Here is a 17,057-nt window from a genome sequence, read left to right as displayed (position 1 = left end):
CTGCTTAAAGTTGCCTTTGAAAATTAACTGAGAAAAGAGGAAATCAAATAAATTATCACATCTATAACTAGATATCATAAATGAATGAGAATCAAAAGTTTCATTCAGCTTCTACATTTTGTATTATTTCGGTGTTATCTGTCACACCCCTTTCCTTTGAATAACTTAATCCCCACCCACCCACCCACACACGTTTTTATTATCATTCGGCAACAACGGTATTTATTTTGTTAAACTCAAAGCAAAAAATACTGAAATAAAAAAATAACAACAACAAAACAAAAAATTGTGTATGTTTATCCTAAAAAATTATGATGCTGTCTGTCCTGCTTGATATAATTCCCCTCTCTCTCTTTATCATTTTTATTCATTTTCTGTCATGTTTTTTTTTTTTTTTTTTTTTTTTTTTTTTTTTTTTTGTATATCAGTTTGTATAAAATGTATATATGTACCTCCACGTACCAATATTTTGGTTTAGGTGAATAAATTGAACCTAAACTTGCCTATATGTGAAGAAATTAAAGAATCAAAATTAATTAAATGTGGTTAAAATTCCCGTGGGGCAAGAAATGTAAACATTCCCATCATGCCAAGCTGACCAATCGTAAAGCTTGTCACAATACCGCTTTGGTAACGTTCCGAACTTTTCAAAGCATCGTGCGCTCTCACGGGTCCTCAATTTGGACTATAAATTAGGCAATTACGCATGATCAGTTCATCAGAACAGTACTACTGGCTGAACTTATAACATGTCTGGACGTGGCAAAGGAGGAAAAGGTCTTGGAAAAGGAGGCGCTAAGCGACACAGAAAAGTCTTGAGAGACAACATCCAGGGTATCACCAAGCCAGCCATACGCCGTCTTGCTCGCCGTGGTGGTGTCAAACGTATTTCCGGTCTCATCTACGAGGAAACTCGTGGAGTTCTTAAGGTTTTCTTGGAGAACGTGATCCGAGATGCTGTAACCTACACGGAGCATGCCAAGAGAAAGACCGTCACAGCTATGGACGTGGTCTACGCCTTGAAACGCCAAGGACGCACCCTGTACGGATTTGGAGGCTAAAGAATTCAGTTTGACAGTCAAGACAGAAGTTTAAAACAAACACAAACGGCCGTTATCACGGCCACCCAAATTTTTCGAAAAGATGCCTCTTAAACATCGTTAAGACAGACATTTACTTACTGAGTACTTGTTATACAGATATTCACTGTACAAAGTTGAATACAGAATGGTTGTAAGTGGTAAAATAAATACACAACAATAACAGAGTAAGACCCTTTATGTCGTAATATTTCCTCAAAACTATATACAGAGCAACAAATATGTATTGAATTTAGGTTTGGACAAGAAATATTGAATAAACACACACAAACAGTATATATTATTTAATTTTTTTTTATTATTATAATCATATATTAAAATAATAATGCTGCTGTCTTGAGTATTATTTTGAGGGATCGATCTACCGACAATGACAGGTACCAACTGGCGCTGAGTGACATGCTTTTTTTTTCTTGTTTAACAATTATGACTAATGTTAGACAATTAATTGTCAATGTATAATTATCGCATTTTGGTCATTGCACTTTTATTGATGTATAATTACTGATTGAAAATTCCAATATGTCAATGTCAAAGAAAGGGGAGGGGGGGGGGTCTTGAATTTATTTATCTGTTTCATTGATATTAGCTGAATTGAGATACTTTATTATCAATTATATAATGTACGCTGATAATTAATTCAGTATACAGAGGACAAATGAACCAGGATTTTGTGTACATCAGATGGACCTCGCATGCTTGTATTTTATTTATATTTGAAGATACAGTTATTTTAGATATATGCTTGGTTGTACATTCAAGTTATTTGTGAATAAAATTTGGCTCTCATACATATAATAATACCTACTTGTATTTCTTTATTTATCCTACTTCTGTTATTATAATCAGTTGTAAACAATGTGGGATTTTTATACGTTTGCCACTTTTACGAGCACATGCATTCACATTGTAACACTCACACATATTATTTGTGTCTCAATAACGCATGTAATATGAAGGTATCTTTTCTTAAAAATTAGTTGGCCCTTAAAAGGGCCGTTTGGTGTGTGTACTTGCAAAATGAGATTATTTGCTGCTGGTGTACTTGGTGACGGCTTTGGTGCCCTCAGATACGGCGTGCTTGGCCAGTTCACCGGGCAGAAGGAGACGGACAGCAGTCTGGACCTCTCTGCTTGTGATTGTAGATCGCTTGTTGTAGTGGGCCAAACGAGAGGCTTCGGCAGCGATTCTCTCAAAGATATCGTTGACGAAGGAGTTCATTATGCTCATGGCCTTGCTGGAAACACCAGTGTCAGGGTGCACCTGCTTTAGGACTTTGTAGATGTAAATGGCATAAGATTCCCTCCTCCTCTTCCTCCTTTTCTTGTCTGTGCTCCTCGGTGTCTTGGCCTTGGTGACTGCTTTCTTGGCGCCTTTGGATCCGACTTTGGGTGGCATGATCTCAAGTTGACAGGTCAAACTGAAGAGATGAATAAAGTAAAATGGTAAAATTTACTATTTATATGCGAGTAGGAGGAGAAGCTTGTTACGGACCTCCGAGAAAACATTACTTGTTCGGATTTCACCTAAAGGCACAACAGAGCGACGCGTTAATTGGCTGCACCGTTGGATCCGCTTGGTTGTTTAAATTGGTGCGTGCGGGCGTCGCTGGATTATTCGTTGACTGTACACGAAAGAACATAACCGTTAAGAATGTCTGGACGTGGCAAAGGAGGCAAAGTGAAGGGGAAGGCCAAGAGCCGTTCTTCCCGCGCCGGACTGCAGTTCCCCGTGGGTCGTATTCACCGTCTGCTGAGAAAGGGCAACTACGCCGAGAGAGTGGGAGCAGGCGCTCCCGTGTACTTGGCTGCCGTTCTTGAGTACTTGGCCGCAGAAGTCTTGGAGTTGGCAGGCAACGCTGCCCGCGACAACAAAAAGACCAGAATCATTCCCCGTCATCTGCAGCTGGCCATCCGCAACGACGAAGAATTGAACAAACTCCTGTCCGGCGTGACCATCGCGCAGGGTGGTGTCCTGCCCAACATCCAAGCGGTGCTCCTTCCCAAAAAGACACAGAAAGCCGCCAAGTAAAAAGATCCTATAGTTGTGTTGTGTGCAGCACAAAACCAAACGGCCGTTTTCACGGCCACATAAGCTTTTCGAAAAGATACCTACATTACAAACGAGTTGAAACGTAAACAATTATTATAGCTAGAAAATAATAGAAACACACGAATTCAATAATTTTCAACACAGAACAGAGATCAAACATCAAAGAAAGTGTTATATATTTAATGATAAATAAATGTATTAAGTTAATAACAAAAGCAATAAATTTTAAAATTGACTCGCATGTATATTCGTATATGTACGTTTTTTTCTTTCTCGTTATAGGCAGTTGAATCCAAACCTTATAGGCCTGCGTACAAATGTTGAATTCTCACGTATTACTTGAATGCTCACTCAACAAAGAGATAAGAAAAAAAAAAACCCATTTCATTGACCAATTAAGACTAGAAACTGCGAAAATCATCTAACATGGCGATCTAACTTTCAATTTTTTTCCTTTGATACAAATATTTTTAAATATGATCATTATTTTATTAACATATTCAAAAGATCTGTAACTCCAGTTAAATCCTTAATGTTTCTTTTTTTTCCCCCTCGCTATTGTTTTATATGATGATTATTTAGACAAAATTCCTAATTGATAAAAATAGATAAAAGTTATGAATATAAGAATCTCATAAGAATAAGAAGATGTGGTTTATATTATGTCTTGAATGTTCTTATTCAAAAAAGTGTGCTTCCCATAATAAGAGTGAATAAAAGCAACTCGATGCCAGTTTCCGGATACTTACAGTACTAACACAATTAAAAACTGGTAGTAAATTTTCTTTCGAATAGACTACCGATGCGAATGACTAAACGACATTTTTTTCAACACTTTACATTTATTGCGATGTCCATCACTGCGCCGTGCAGCACATCTGCATCGTCACGTGACATATAGATGCAGGGAATCATGATCTGCACGTGGAAAGTGTGCAACCAATTTGATGCTTCTATCAATGTATTGTATTGTCTTGTATTATATACTGGTTGTCTTGTTCAACTTGAAAGATATAGATTTTAAATACATTGGCTTTTGACCACATTCTGTTTATTTACATGTACTCAATTATTTGTGTGTGTAAATTACAAGAAACAAATTAATATCAATGAATAAGCTACTCCCATTATTCGCCTTGTTCGTCTCTCTCTGTCTCTCTCTTATGTATAACTACTAATTAAGTGAGTGTTCTACAATTATTAAATACACGCCCTTTTTATGTGATTTTTTTTTTTCATGTAATTTACAAGGATGTCAGTTATGTATATTCTTATGATATAATTATACTGAGAAATTCAGACGTTGTACCACCGAATGTGGTACGTTACGTACGGTCTGGATCTTTCCGGTGTCCTCGGTGTTATAATTATAAAGTAGGTGTCATGTATTTAAATATTCGAAAAGAAATTATATGTTGTCCCTTTAAGGGGGTGAACATCCACTGATCTAGAAAGTATATTAGATATATATTTGAACATTCAACAATTTGTGAGATTCCGTGATTTCCCTTCATATGACCCTTTTGTTTGATTGTTTTTTTTCTCTCTCTCTCCATTTCATATGAAATGCAAGGCACACATCACTATCCATTGTGCGCGTGTTTGTGCCGAATGTTTGCATTTTCATTCGGATTTTAAGTAACATAGAAGACAATTGAAAGAAATGTACATGTATGTTTTATCACATAGCAATGTAGTAAGTACTTCAATCCCTTACTCGTGTTCTATTCCTCTTGTTTTCGTGTTTTAATCAAAATTAGTCGCTTCTGGGCTCCAGGGAACAGCGCATTTTCAGAATCAACAGACAATTCCTCCTTTAAAATGACAGATTAAGAACCTTAAACAAAAACAGTTATGTAGGAAATTATTTCAAGAAAACGCACAGTGACATATTTGAGAAAATTAAGTAAAATTGGGAGGACAAAATCGGAAAAATAACAGGTATTGAAACACAAAGTTTGACGAGTTCAATCCTCTACGCTCTCGACAATTGGGGAGTTTTCACGGAGGTCCGCGCTCGCCGCCACTCAAATAAGGCCATCGGCGGAGGTGATTTCATTCATTTCCTTATCGTCGATAACGTCGTTCACATCAGTTGTAGAAAACAGGACAAAAAAATTATGGCAGACGCCGCACCAGCAAAATCCCCCGCCAAGAAGAAGGTTTCCAAACCCAAGACGGTCCCCGCCCATCCCAAGTACATCGAGATGATCAGCGCTGCTGTGGCTGCCCTGAAGGAGCGCGGAGGTTCCTCGAGACAAGCTATTCTCAAGTACATCATGGGCAACTACAAAGTCGGTAATGACGCCTCTAGTGTCAACACCCATCTGAAGATGGCCCTCAAGAACGGAGTCAAGAAGGGAGTTCTCAAACAGGCCAAGGGTACAGGTGCCAGTGGTTCCTTCAAGCTGGGAGAGAAGCCCAAGACGGAGAAGAAACCCAAGACCAAAAAAGTCACCAAACCTAAGGCTGCCAAGCCCAAGAAAACGACCAAACCCAAGAAGACAACCGGGGAGAAAAAGCCAACAGAAAAGAAAAAGGCTGTTAAGAAACCTGCAGCACCCAAGAAGGCCAAGTCTCCCAAGAAGAAAGCAGCTACTAAGTCTCCCAAGAAAGCCAAGGCAGCTCCAAAGCCTACGAAAACCAAAGCGCCCAAGAAAGCCACAGCCAAGAAGTCAAAAACCCCAAAGAAAGCCACCAAGGCGTAGACTGCCAATTGTCTTAAACCAATTACAAAAGCCCTTTTCAGGGCTACCAACATTTTTAGAAAAGATGCCTCTATTACATACATGTACTAATGGAAACACAAAATGAATAAACAAGAAGTACACTTACCTATTACACATAGTTTATTTGTCTTCGACTGGAAGCAAATTGCAAAGTCATGATAATATTAACATGCTGTTTCTGAGAAGAAGAAGAAACAAAAGTCAGTTTTTAATTTGTTTACATACCCTCCCTCAAGTAAATAAAATTTTACTTTTTCCACATCACAACGCCTACGCTAACTATATGGCCATTATTATTAGTGTTATCATTCTAGTATATTTGTTTTCATGTTTTTTTTTTTTTTTTTTTTTTTTTTTTTGTTTTGTTTTGTTTTGTTTTGTTTTGGTTTGGTTTTTTTTTTTTTTTTGTTTTTTGTTGTTTTTTTTGTTGTTGAAGTTTTATTATTATTATTAATTTTTTTTATTTTATTTTATTTTATTTTATTCATTCATTTATTTTATTTATTTATTTATTATTATTATTATTATTATTTTTCTTTTTCTTTTTTTCTTTTTTTTTCCCCACTTTATTTGGAATCAAATGTGGAACGAATGGAATAAAAGTTCATGCGTACCTTTTGAAAGACAGATACATACATTCTTATTCTTTTCATTTATTTATTCTTTTCATTTATTCATTCATTCATTCATTCATTTATTTAATTATTCATTCATTTAATTAATTATTCATTTATTTGTATTATTTGTTTTGTTCTTGTTTTTGCAACAGGGTAATTCCTGTTCATCCTATATGCACCATTCTGATTATCTGCAAGTATCATGATACTTAGTAATATTACTGGGCTTGTTCAGATAATGGTAGGAGGAAATAATGACAAGAAATATATAATATATATTTTTCGAAAATGCATTTTGCTTCAATAACGAATTGAAAATATATGTATATATATAATAAATAATTCTATTTTCTATTCAATTGACGTTACATTCATCCCCATTATTCACCATATATATATTTTTAAAAAAAATATTTGACTATATGTATCTGCAGTGAAATCATGTGTCAAAAACCGACTTGATTTTCTTTTTCTTTTGGGGCAATTCTGTGGATTGAAACTACCTACAGACGTAGCCAATGGTCATCTCGTTCACCTGACTAATCGTAGCGAGTGTTACTGCGGGCACCAGCCAATCGACTAAGCCGACTGGTAGACCGCAGCGATTTTCAACTTGAGCTTACAAAGATATATAAGTTCACGGTGCAACACTGCCACTTCATTCATTCGAGTTTGAATAATCTGAGGAGATAGCATGGCACGTACCAAGCAGACGGCACGAAAATCTACAGGAGGCAAGGCCCCCAGAAAACAGCTCGCTACCAAAGCTGCTCGTAAAAGCGCACCAGCCACGGGTGGCGTTAAGAAACCGCATAGATACAGGCCAGGAACTGTCGCCCTCCGTGAAATTCGGAGATACCAGAAGAGCACTGAGCTTCTCATCAGGAAGCTGCCATTCCAGCGCTTGGTCCGGGAAATCGCTCAGGATTTTAAGACCGACTTGCGTTTCCAGAGTTCAGCTGTCATGGCTTTACAGGAAGCAAGCGAAGCTTACCTTGTTGGTCTCTTTGAGGACACCAACCTGTGCGCCATTCACGCCAAGAGAGTAACCATCATGCCCAAAGACATCCAGCTGGCCAGACGTATTCGTGGAGAGCGTGCTTAATTTTAAGCTGTATTTCAAGTCCTAAAGCAAACGGCCGTTTTCACGGCCACCTACATTCTTCGAAAAGATGCCTTCTGTTCAGACGTTGAAACATCTCTGAAAATAATGTTGAATTATTTGGCCGAAATTAATAAATTTTGTCAAATTCGGCGTACAATGCCCCCAAATTGAAAAAAAAAAAAAAAAAAAAAAATGTTGAGACACAGTACATCCTTCAGTGAATATATCTGTGCCTTACATATATATAATTACATAGCACAATGCTAGACAATTTCATAGTATTATTGTCATCATCAAGTTGTAGAAGTTGTCTACACATCTTGAAACTATATTTTGTACAAGTCCATCAACCTGCCCCTCTAGAATACATTCAAGAATTTTGCGAAATAAATTAGAAAATAGCACAATTATTTAAATAGAAAATGATGGAATGTGTCGAAGCAAAAAATAATAACAGTATTACAACTTTATCTCATTAGTTCTACAGCTATGCACATATGCGAGTACATGCATTTCAGAACTGCAATTCCGTATTTCATTTATATTCAAAGTATGATTTTTATTGATTTCTAAACAACGTCAAATATAACGATATTCATTCTAACGTGGCGTGTAATAAAATGAAAAAGGCTCATTTATAAAGCCGGTTTGGTCACTGCTTAAAGTTGCCTTTGAAAATTAACTGAGAAAAGAGGAAATCAAATAAATTATCACATCTATAACTAGATATCATAAATGAATGAGAATCAAAAGTTTCATTCAGCTTCTACATTTTGTATTATTTCGGTGTTATCTGTCACACCCCTTTCCTTTGAATAACTTAATCCCCACCCACCCACCCACACACGTTTTTATTATCATTCGGCAACAACGGTATTTATTTTGTTAAACTCAAAGCAAAAAATACTGAAATAAAAAAATAACAACAACAAAACAAAAAATTGTGTATGTTTATCCTAAAAAATTATGATGCTGTCTGTCCTGCTTGATATAATTCCCCTCTCTCTCTTTATCATTTTTATTCATTTTCTGTCATGTTTTTTTTTTTTTTTTTTTTTTTTTTTTTTTTTTTTTTTTTTTTGTATATCAGTTTGTATAAAATGTATATATGTACCTCCACGTACCAATATTTTGGTTTAGGTGAATAAATTGAACCTAAACTTGCCTATATGTGAAGAAATTAAAGAATCAAAATTAATTAAATGTGGTTAAAATTCCCGTGGGGCAAGAAATGTAAACATTCCCATCATGCCAAGCTGACCAATCGTAAAGCTTGTCACAATACCGCTTTGGTAACGTTCCGAACTTTTCAAAGCATCGTGCGCTCTCACGGGTCCTCAATTTGGACTATAAATTAGGCAATTACGCATGATCAGTTCATCAGAACAGTACTACTGGCTGAACTTATAACATGTCTGGACGTGGCAAAGGAGGAAAAGGTCTTGGAAAAGGAGGCGCTAAGCGACACAGAAAAGTCTTGAGAGACAACATCCAGGGTATCACCAAGCCAGCCATACGCCGTCTTGCTCGCCGTGGTGGTGTCAAACGTATTTCCGGTCTCATCTACGAGGAAACTCGTGGAGTTCTTAAGGTTTTCTTGGAGAACGTGATCCGAGATGCTGTAACCTACACGGAGCATGCCAAGAGAAAGACCGTCACAGCTATGGACGTGGTCTACGCCTTGAAACGCCAAGGACGCACCCTGTACGGATTTGGAGGCTAAAGAATTCAGTTTGACAGTCAAGACAGAAGTTTAAAACAAACACAAACGGCCGTTATCACGGCCACCCAAATTTTTCGAAAAGATGCCTCTTAAACATCGTTAAGACAGACATTTACTTACTGAGTACTTGTTATACAGATATTCACTGTACAAAGTTGAATACAGAATGGTTGTAAGTGGTAAAATAAATACACAACAATAACAGAGTAAGACCCTTTATGTCGTAATATTTCCTCAAAACTATATACAGAGCAACAAATATGTATTGAATTTAGGTTTGGACAAGAAATATTGAATAAACACACACAAACAGTATATATTATTTAATTTTTTTTTATTATTATAATCATATATTAAAATAATAATGCTGCTGTCTTGAGTATTATTTTGAGGGATCGATCTACCGACAATGACAGGTACCAACTGGCGCTGAGTGACATGCTTTTTTTTTCTTGTTTAACAATTATGACTAATGTTAGACAATTAATTGTCAATGTATAATTATCGCATTTTGGTCATTGCACTTTTATTGATGTATAATTACTGATTGAAAATTCCAATATGTCAATGTCAAAGAAAGGGGAGGGGGGGGGGTCTTGAATTTATTTATCTGTTTCATTGATATTAGCTGAATTGAGATACTTTATTATCAATTATATAATGTACGCTGATAATTAATTCAGTATACAGAGGACAAATGAACCAGGATTTTGTGTACATCAGATGGACCTCGCATGCTTGTATTTTATTTATATTTGAAGATACAGTTATTTTAGATATATGCTTGGTTGTACATTCAAGTTATTTGTGAATAAAATTTGGCTCTCATACATATAATAATACCTACTTGTATTTCTTTATTTATCCTACTTCTGTTATTATAATCAGTTGTAAACAATGTGGGATTTTTATACGTTTGCCACTTTTACGAGCACATGCATTCACATTGTAACACTCACACATATTATTTGTGTCTCAATAACGCATGTAATATGAAGGTATCTTTTCTTAAAAATTAGTTGGCCCTTAAAAGGGCCGTTTGGTGTGTGTACTTGCAAAATGAGATTATTTGCTGCTGGTGTACTTGGTGACGGCTTTGGTGCCCTCAGATACGGCGTGCTTGGCCAGTTCACCGGGCAGAAGGAGAAGGACAGCAGTCTGGACCTCTCTGCTTGTGATTGTAGATCGCTTGTTGTAGTGGGCCAAACGAGAGGCTTCGGCAGCGATTCTCTCAAAGATATCGTTGACGAAGGAGTTCATTATGCTCATGGCCTTGCTGGAAACACCAGTGTCAGGGTGCACCTGCTTTAGGACTTTGTAGATGTAAATGGCATAAGATTCCCTCCTCCTCTTCCTCCTTTTCTTGTCTGTGCTCCTCGGTGTCTTGGCCTTGGTGACTGCTTTCTTGGCGCCTTTGGATCCGACTTTGGGTGGCATGATCTCAAGTTGACAGGTCAAACTGAAGAGATGAATAAAGTAAAATGGTAAAATTTACTATTTATATGCGAGTAGGAGGAGAAGCTTGTTACGGACCTCCGAGAAAACATTACTTGTTCGGATTTCACCTAAAGGCACAACAGAGCGACGCGTTAATTGGCTGCACCGTTGGATCCGCTTGGTTGTTTAAATTGGTGCGTGCGGGCGTCGCTGGATTATTCGTTGACTGTACACGAAAGAACATAACCGTTAAGAATGTCTGGACGTGGCAAAGGAGGCAAAGTGAAGGGGAAGGCCAAGAGCCGTTCTTCCCGCGCCGGACTGCAGTTCCCCGTGGGTCGTATTCACCGTCTGCTGAGAAAGGGCAACTACGCCGAGAGAGTGGGAGCAGGCGCTCCCGTGTACTTGGCTGCCGTTCTTGAGTACTTGGCCGCAGAAGTCTTGGAGTTGGCAGGCAACGCTGCCCGCGACAACAAAAAGACCAGAATCATTCCCCGTCATCTGCAGCTGGCCATCCGCAACGACGAAGAATTGAACAAACTCCTGTCCGGCGTGACCATCGCGCAGGGTGGTGTCCTGCCCAACATCCAAGCGGTGCTCCTTCCCAAAAAGACACAGAAAGCCGCCAAGTAAAAAGATCCTATAGTTGTGTTGTGTGCAGCACAAAACCAAACGGCCGTTTTCACGGCCACATAAGCTTTTCGAAAAGATACCTACATTACAAACGAGTTGAAACGTAAACAATTATTATAGCTAGAAAATAATAGAAACACACGAATTCAATAATTTTCAACACAGAACAGAGATCAAACATCAAAGAAAGTGTTATATATTTAATGATAAATAAATGTATTAAGTTAATAACAAAAGCAATAAATTTTAAAATTGACTCGCATGTATATTCGTATATGTACGTTTTTTTCTTTCTCGTTATAGGCAGTTGAATCCAAACCTTATAGGCCTGCGTACAAATGTTGAATTCTCACGTATTACTTGAATGCTCACTCAACAAAGAGATAAGAAAAAAAAAAACCCATTTCATTGACCAATTAAGACTAGAAACTGCGAAAATCATCTAACATGGCGATCTAACTTTCAATTTTTTTCCTTTGATACAAATATTTTTAAATATGATCATTATTTTATTAACATATTCAAAAGATCTGTAACTCCAGTTAAATCCTTAATGTTTCTTTTTTTTCCCCCTCGCTATTGTTTTATATGATGATTATTTAGACAAAATTCCTAATTGATAAAAATAGATAAAAGTTATGAATATAAGAATCTCATAAGAATAAGAAGATGTGGTTTATATTATGTCTTGAATGTTCTTATTCAAAAAAGTGTGCTTCCCATAATAAGAGTGAATAAAAGCAACTCGATGCCAGTTTCCGGATACTTACAGTACTAACACAATTAAAAACTGGTAGTAAATTTTCTTTCGAATAGACTACCGATGCGAATGACTAAACGACATTTTTTTCAACACTTTACATTTATTGCGATGTCCATCACTGCGCCGTGCAGCACATCTGCATCGTCACGTGACATATAGATGCAGGGAATCATGATCTGCACGTGGAAAGTGTGCAACCAATTTGATGCTTCTATCAATGTATTGTATTGTCTTGTATTATATACTGGTTGTCTTGTTCAACTTGAAAGATATAGATTTTAAATACATTGGCTTTTGACCACATTCTGTTTATTTACATGTACTCAATTATTTGTGTGTGTAAATTACAAGAAACAAATTAATATCAATGAATAAGCTACTCCCATTATTCGCCTTGTTCGTCTCTCTCTGTCTCTCTCTTATGTATAACTACTAATTAAGTGAGTGTTCTACAATTATTAAATACACGCCCTTTTTATGTGATTTTTTTTTTTCATGTAATTTACAAGGATGTCAGTTATGTATATTCTTATGATATAATTATACTGAGAAATTCAGACGTTGTACCACCGAATGTGGTACGTTACGTACGGTCTGGATCTTTCCGGTGTCCTCGGTGTTATAATTATAAAGTAGGTGTCATGTATTTAAATATTCGAAAAGAAATTATATGTTGTCCCTTTAAGGGGGTGAACATCCACTGATCTAGAAAGTATATTAGATATATATTTGAACATTCAACAATTTGTGAGATTCCGTGATTTCCCTTCATATGACCCTTTTGTTTGATTGTTTTTTTTTCTCTCTCTCTCCATTTCATATGAAATGCAAGGCACACATCACTATCCATTGTGCGCGTGTTTGTGCCGAATGTTTGCATTTTCATTCGGATTTTAAGTAACATAGAAGACAATTGAAAGAAATGTACATGTATGTTTTATCACATAGCAATGTAGTAAGTACTTCAATCCCTTACTCGTGTTCTATTCCTCTTGTTTTCGTGTTTTAATCAAAATTAGTCGCTTCTGGGCTCCAGGGAACAGCGCATTTTCAGAATCAACAGACAATTCCTCCTTTAAAATGACAGATTAAGAACCTTAAACAAAAACAGTTATGTAGGAAATTATTTCAAGAAAACGCACAGTGACATATTTGAGAAAATTAAGTAAAATTGGGAGGACAAAATCGGAAAAATAACAGGTATTGAAACACAAAGTTTGACGAGTTCAATCCTCTACGCTCTCGACAATTGGGGAGTTTTCACGGAGGTCCGCGCTCGCCGCCACTCAAATAAGGCCATCGGCGGAGGTGATTTCATTCATTTCCTTATCGTCGATAACGTCGTTCACATCAGTTGTAGAAAACAGGACAAAAAAATTATGGCAGACGCCGCACCAGCAAAATCCCCCGCCAAGAAGAAGGTTTCCAAACCCAAGACGGTCCCCGCCCATCCCAAGTACATCGAGATGATCAGCGCTGCTGTGGCTGCCCTGAAGGAGCGCGGAGGTTCCTCGAGACAAGCTATTCTCAAGTACATCATGGGCAACTACAAAGTCGGTAATGACGCCTCTAGTGTCAACACCCATCTGAAGATGGCCCTCAAGAACGGAGTCAAGAAGGGAGTTCTCAAACAGGCCAAGGGTACAGGTGCCAGTGGTTCCTTCAAGCTGGGAGAGAAGCCCAAGACGGAGAAGAAACCCAAGACCAAAAAAGTCACCAAACCTAAGGCTGCCAAGCCCAAGAAAACGACCAAACCCAAGAAGACAACCGGGGAGAAAAAGCCAACAGAAAAGAAAAAGGCTGTTAAGAAACCTGCAGCACCCAAGAAGGCCAAGTCTCCCAAGAAGAAAGCAGCTACTAAGTCTCCCAAGAAAGCCAAGGCAGCTCCAAAGCCTACGAAAACCAAAGCGCCCAAGAAAGCCACAGCCAAGAAGTCAAAAACCCCAAAGAAAGCCACCAAGGCGTAGACTGCCAATTGTCTTAAACCAATTACAAAAGCCCTTTTCAGGGCTACCAACATTTTTAGAAAAGATGCCTCTATTACATACATGTACTAATGGAAACACAAAATGAATAAACAAGAAGTACACTTACCTATTACACATAGTTTATTTGTCTTCGACTGGAAGCAAATTGCAAAGTCATGATAATATTAACATGCTGTTTCTGAGAAGAAGAAGAAACAAAAGTCAGTTTTTAATTTGTTTACATACCCTCCCTCAAGTAAATAAAATTTTACTTTTTCCACATCACAACGCCTACGCTAACTATATGGCCATTATTATTAGTGTTATCATTCTAGTATATTTGTTTTCATGTTTTTTTTTTTTTTTTTTTTTTTTTTTTTTTTGTTTTGTTTTGTTTTGTTTTGTTTTGGTTTGGTTTTTTTTTTTTTTTGTTTTTTGTTGTTTTTTTTGTTGTTGAAGTTTTATTATTATTATTAATTTTTTTTATTTTATTTTATTTTATTTTATTCATTCATTTATTTTATTTATTTATTTATTATTATTATTATTATTATTTTTCTTTTTCTTTTTTTCTTTTTTTTCCCCCACTTTATTTGGAATCAAATGTGGAACGAATGGAATAAAAGTTCATGCGTACCTTTTGAAAGACAGATACATACATTCTTATTCTTTTCATTTATTTATTCTTTTCATTTATTCATTCATTCATTCATTCATTTATTTAATTATTCATTCATTTAATTAATTATTCATTTATTTGTATTATTTGTTTTGTTCTTGTTTTTGCAACAGGGTAATTCCTGTTCATCCTATATGCACCATTCTGATTATCTGCAAGTATCATGATACTTAGTAATATTACTGGGCTTGTTCAGATAATGGTAGGAGGAAATAATGACAAGAAATATATAATATATATTTTTCGAAAATGCATTTTGCTTCAATAACGAATTGAAAATATATGTATATATATAATAAATAATTCTATTTTCTATTCAATTGACGTTACATTCATCCCCATTATTCACCATATATATATTTTTAAAAAAAATATTTGACTATATGTATCTGCAGTGAAATCATGTGTCAAAAACCGACTTGATTTTCTTTTTCTTTTGGGGCAATTCTGTGGATTGAAACTACCTACAGACGTAGCCAATGGTCATCTCGTTCACCTGACTAATCGTAGCGAGTGTTACTGCGGGCACCAGCCAATCGACTAAGCCGACTGGTAGACCGCAGCGATTTTCAACTTGAGCTTACAAAGATATATAAGTTCACGGTGCAACACTGCCACTTCATTCATTCGAGTTTGAATAATCTGAGGAGATAGCATGGCACGTACCAAGCAGACGGCACGAAAATCTACAGGAGGCAAGGCCCCCAGAAAACAGCTCGCTACCAAAGCTGCTCGTAAAAGCGCACCAGCCACGGGTGGCGTTAAGAAACCGCATAGATACAGGCCAGGAACTGTCGCCCTCCGTGAAATTCGGAGATACCAGAAGAGCACTGAGCTTCTCATCAGGAAGCTGCCATTCCAGCGCTTGGTCCGGGAAATCGCTCAGGATTTTAAGACCGACTTGCGTTTCCAGAGTTCAGCTGTCATGGCTTTACAGGAAGCAAGCGAAGCTTACCTTGTTGGTCTCTTTGAGGACACCAACCTGTGCGCCATTCACGCCAAGAGAGTAACCATCATGCCCAAAGACATCCAGCTGGCCAGACGTATTCGTGGAGAGCGTGCTTAATTTTAAGCTGTATTTCAAGTCCTAAAGCAAACGGCCGTTTTCACGGCCACCTACATTCTTCGAAAAGATGCCTTCTGTTCAGACGTTGAAACATCTCTGAAAATAATGTTGAATTATTTGGCCGAAATTAATAAATTTTGTCAAATTCGGCGTACAATGCCCCCAAATTGAAAAAAAAAAAAAAAAAAAAAAAATGTTGAGACACAGTACATCCTTCAGTGAATATATCTGTGCCTTACATATATATAATTACATAGCACAATGCTAGACAATTTCATAGTATTATTGTCATCATCAAGTTGTAGAAGTTGTCTACACATCTTGAAACTATATTTTGTACAAGTCCATCAACCTGCCCCTCTAGAATACATTCAAGAATTTTGCGAAATAAATTAGAAAATAGCACAATTATTTAAATAGAAAATGATGGAATGTGTCGAAGCAAAAAATAATAACAGTATTACAACTTTATCTCATTAGTTCTACAGCTATGCACATATGCGAGTACATGCATTTCAGAACTGCAATTCCGTATTTCATTTATATTCAAAGTATGATTTTTATTGATTTCTAAACAACGTCAAATATAACGATATTCATTCTAACGTGGCGTGTAATAAAATGAAAAAGGCTCATTTATAAAGCCGGTTTGGTCACTGCTTAAAGTTGCCTTTGAAAATTAACTGAGAAAAGAGGAAATCAAATAAATTATCACATCTATAACTAGATATCATAAATGAATGAGAATCAAAAGTTTCATTCAGCTTCTACATTTTGTATTATTTCGGTGTTATCTGTCACACCCCTTTCCTTTGAATAACTTAATCCCCACCCACCCACCCACACACGTTTTTATTATCATTCGGCAACAACGGTATTTATTTTGTTAAACTCAAAGCAAAAAATACTGAAATAAAAAAATAACAACAACAAAACAAAAAATTGTGTATGTTTATCCTAAAAAATTATGATGCTGTCTGTCCTGCTTGATATAATTCCCCTCTCTCTCTTTATCATTTTTATTCATTTTCTGTCATGTTTTTTTTTTTTTTTTTTTTTTTTTTTTTTTTTTTTTTTTTGTATATCAGTTTGTATAAAATGTATATATGTACCTCCACGTACCAATATTTTGGTTTAGGTGAATAAATTGAACCTAAACTTGCCTATATGTGAAGAAATTAAAGAA

General features: G+C 36.5%; 10 protein-coding genes across 10 annotated transcripts; 8 read left to right on the top strand and 2 right to left on the bottom strand.

Moving 5' to 3' along the window:
• The first annotated feature begins 749 nt into the window (after nucleotides 1-749).
• Nucleotides 750-1,061, top strand: LOC133177344 (histone H4). The gene has a single exon (XM_061312396.1). It carries the CDS (start codon nucleotides 750-752, stop codon nucleotides 1,059-1,061), a length of 312 nt encoding a protein of 103 aa, XP_061168380.1.
• A 1,065-nt stretch (nucleotides 1,062-2,126) lies between these two features.
• On the bottom strand, nucleotides 2,127-2,498 carry LOC133177343 (histone H2B-like). The gene has a single exon (XM_061312395.1). It carries the CDS (start codon nucleotides 2,496-2,498, stop codon nucleotides 2,127-2,129), a length of 372 nt encoding a protein of 123 aa, XP_061168379.1.
• Nucleotides 2,499-2,753: 255 nt separating this feature from the next.
• LOC133177342 (histone H2A) lies at nucleotides 2,754-3,131 on the top strand. The gene has a single exon (XM_061312394.1). The coding sequence runs from the start codon at nucleotides 2,754-2,756 to the stop codon at nucleotides 3,129-3,131; it is 378 nt and encodes a 125-aa protein (XP_061168378.1).
• A 2,141-nt stretch (nucleotides 3,132-5,272) lies between these two features.
• LOC133177341 (histone H1-delta-like) lies at nucleotides 5,273-5,860 on the top strand. The gene has a single exon (XM_061312393.1). The coding sequence runs from the start codon at nucleotides 5,273-5,275 to the stop codon at nucleotides 5,858-5,860; it is 588 nt and encodes a 195-aa protein (XP_061168377.1).
• A 1,332-nt stretch (nucleotides 5,861-7,192) lies between these two features.
• On the top strand, nucleotides 7,193-7,603 carry LOC133177340 (histone H3). Its single transcript, XM_061312392.1, has one exon. The coding sequence runs from the start codon at nucleotides 7,193-7,195 to the stop codon at nucleotides 7,601-7,603; it is 411 nt and encodes a 136-aa protein (XP_061168376.1).
• Nucleotides 7,604-9,014: 1,411 nt separating this feature from the next.
• On the top strand, nucleotides 9,015-9,326 carry LOC133177339 (histone H4). The gene has a single exon (XM_061312391.1). The coding sequence runs from the start codon at nucleotides 9,015-9,017 to the stop codon at nucleotides 9,324-9,326; it is 312 nt and encodes a 103-aa protein (XP_061168375.1).
• A 1,065-nt stretch (nucleotides 9,327-10,391) lies between these two features.
• On the bottom strand, nucleotides 10,392-10,763 carry LOC133177338 (histone H2B-like). Its single transcript, XM_061312390.1, has one exon. The coding sequence runs from the start codon at nucleotides 10,761-10,763 to the stop codon at nucleotides 10,392-10,394; it is 372 nt and encodes a 123-aa protein (XP_061168374.1).
• A 255-nt stretch (nucleotides 10,764-11,018) lies between these two features.
• LOC133177337 (histone H2A) lies at nucleotides 11,019-11,396 on the top strand. The gene has a single exon (XM_061312388.1). The coding sequence runs from the start codon at nucleotides 11,019-11,021 to the stop codon at nucleotides 11,394-11,396; it is 378 nt and encodes a 125-aa protein (XP_061168372.1).
• Nucleotides 11,397-13,538: 2,142 nt separating this feature from the next.
• Nucleotides 13,539-14,126, top strand: LOC133177336 (histone H1-delta-like). The gene has a single exon (XM_061312387.1). The coding sequence runs from the start codon at nucleotides 13,539-13,541 to the stop codon at nucleotides 14,124-14,126; it is 588 nt and encodes a 195-aa protein (XP_061168371.1).
• A 1,334-nt stretch (nucleotides 14,127-15,460) lies between these two features.
• LOC133177335 (histone H3) lies at nucleotides 15,461-15,871 on the top strand. Its single transcript, XM_061312386.1, has one exon. It carries the CDS (start codon nucleotides 15,461-15,463, stop codon nucleotides 15,869-15,871), a length of 411 nt encoding a protein of 136 aa, XP_061168370.1.
• Nucleotides 15,872-17,057: the final 1,186 nt, after the last annotated feature.

The sequence above is a fragment of the Saccostrea echinata genome, unplaced genomic scaffold, assembly GCF_033153115.1.
Source record: "Saccostrea echinata isolate AGI-Se365-2 ecotype Australia unplaced genomic scaffold, CSIRO_AGI_Sech_v1 ptg000119l, whole genome shotgun sequence".
Lineage (NCBI taxonomy): Eukaryota > Metazoa > Mollusca > Bivalvia > Ostreida > Ostreidae > Saccostrea > Saccostrea echinata.
The sequence above is the reverse complement of the archived record's forward strand: the minus strand, read 5'-3'. Positions and strand labels throughout refer to the sequence as shown.

Coding starts and splice junctions, on each gene's coding strand:
- LOC133177342 (XM_061312394.1), top strand. CDS start 2,754: ATGTCTGGACGTGGCAAAGGAGGCAAAGTGAAGGGGAAGGCCAAGAGC.
- LOC133177338 (XM_061312390.1), bottom strand. CDS start 10,763: ATGCCACCCAAAGTCGGATCCAAAGGCGCCAAGAAAGCAGTCACCAAG.
- LOC133177335 (XM_061312386.1), top strand. CDS start 15,461: ATGGCACGTACCAAGCAGACGGCACGAAAATCTACAGGAGGCAAGGCC.
- LOC133177341 (XM_061312393.1), top strand. CDS start 5,273: ATGGCAGACGCCGCACCAGCAAAATCCCCCGCCAAGAAGAAGGTTTCC.
- LOC133177344 (XM_061312396.1), top strand. CDS start 750: ATGTCTGGACGTGGCAAAGGAGGAAAAGGTCTTGGAAAAGGAGGCGCT.
- LOC133177337 (XM_061312388.1), top strand. CDS start 11,019: ATGTCTGGACGTGGCAAAGGAGGCAAAGTGAAGGGGAAGGCCAAGAGC.
- LOC133177340 (XM_061312392.1), top strand. CDS start 7,193: ATGGCACGTACCAAGCAGACGGCACGAAAATCTACAGGAGGCAAGGCC.
- LOC133177339 (XM_061312391.1), top strand. CDS start 9,015: ATGTCTGGACGTGGCAAAGGAGGAAAAGGTCTTGGAAAAGGAGGCGCT.
- LOC133177336 (XM_061312387.1), top strand. CDS start 13,539: ATGGCAGACGCCGCACCAGCAAAATCCCCCGCCAAGAAGAAGGTTTCC.
- LOC133177343 (XM_061312395.1), bottom strand. CDS start 2,498: ATGCCACCCAAAGTCGGATCCAAAGGCGCCAAGAAAGCAGTCACCAAG.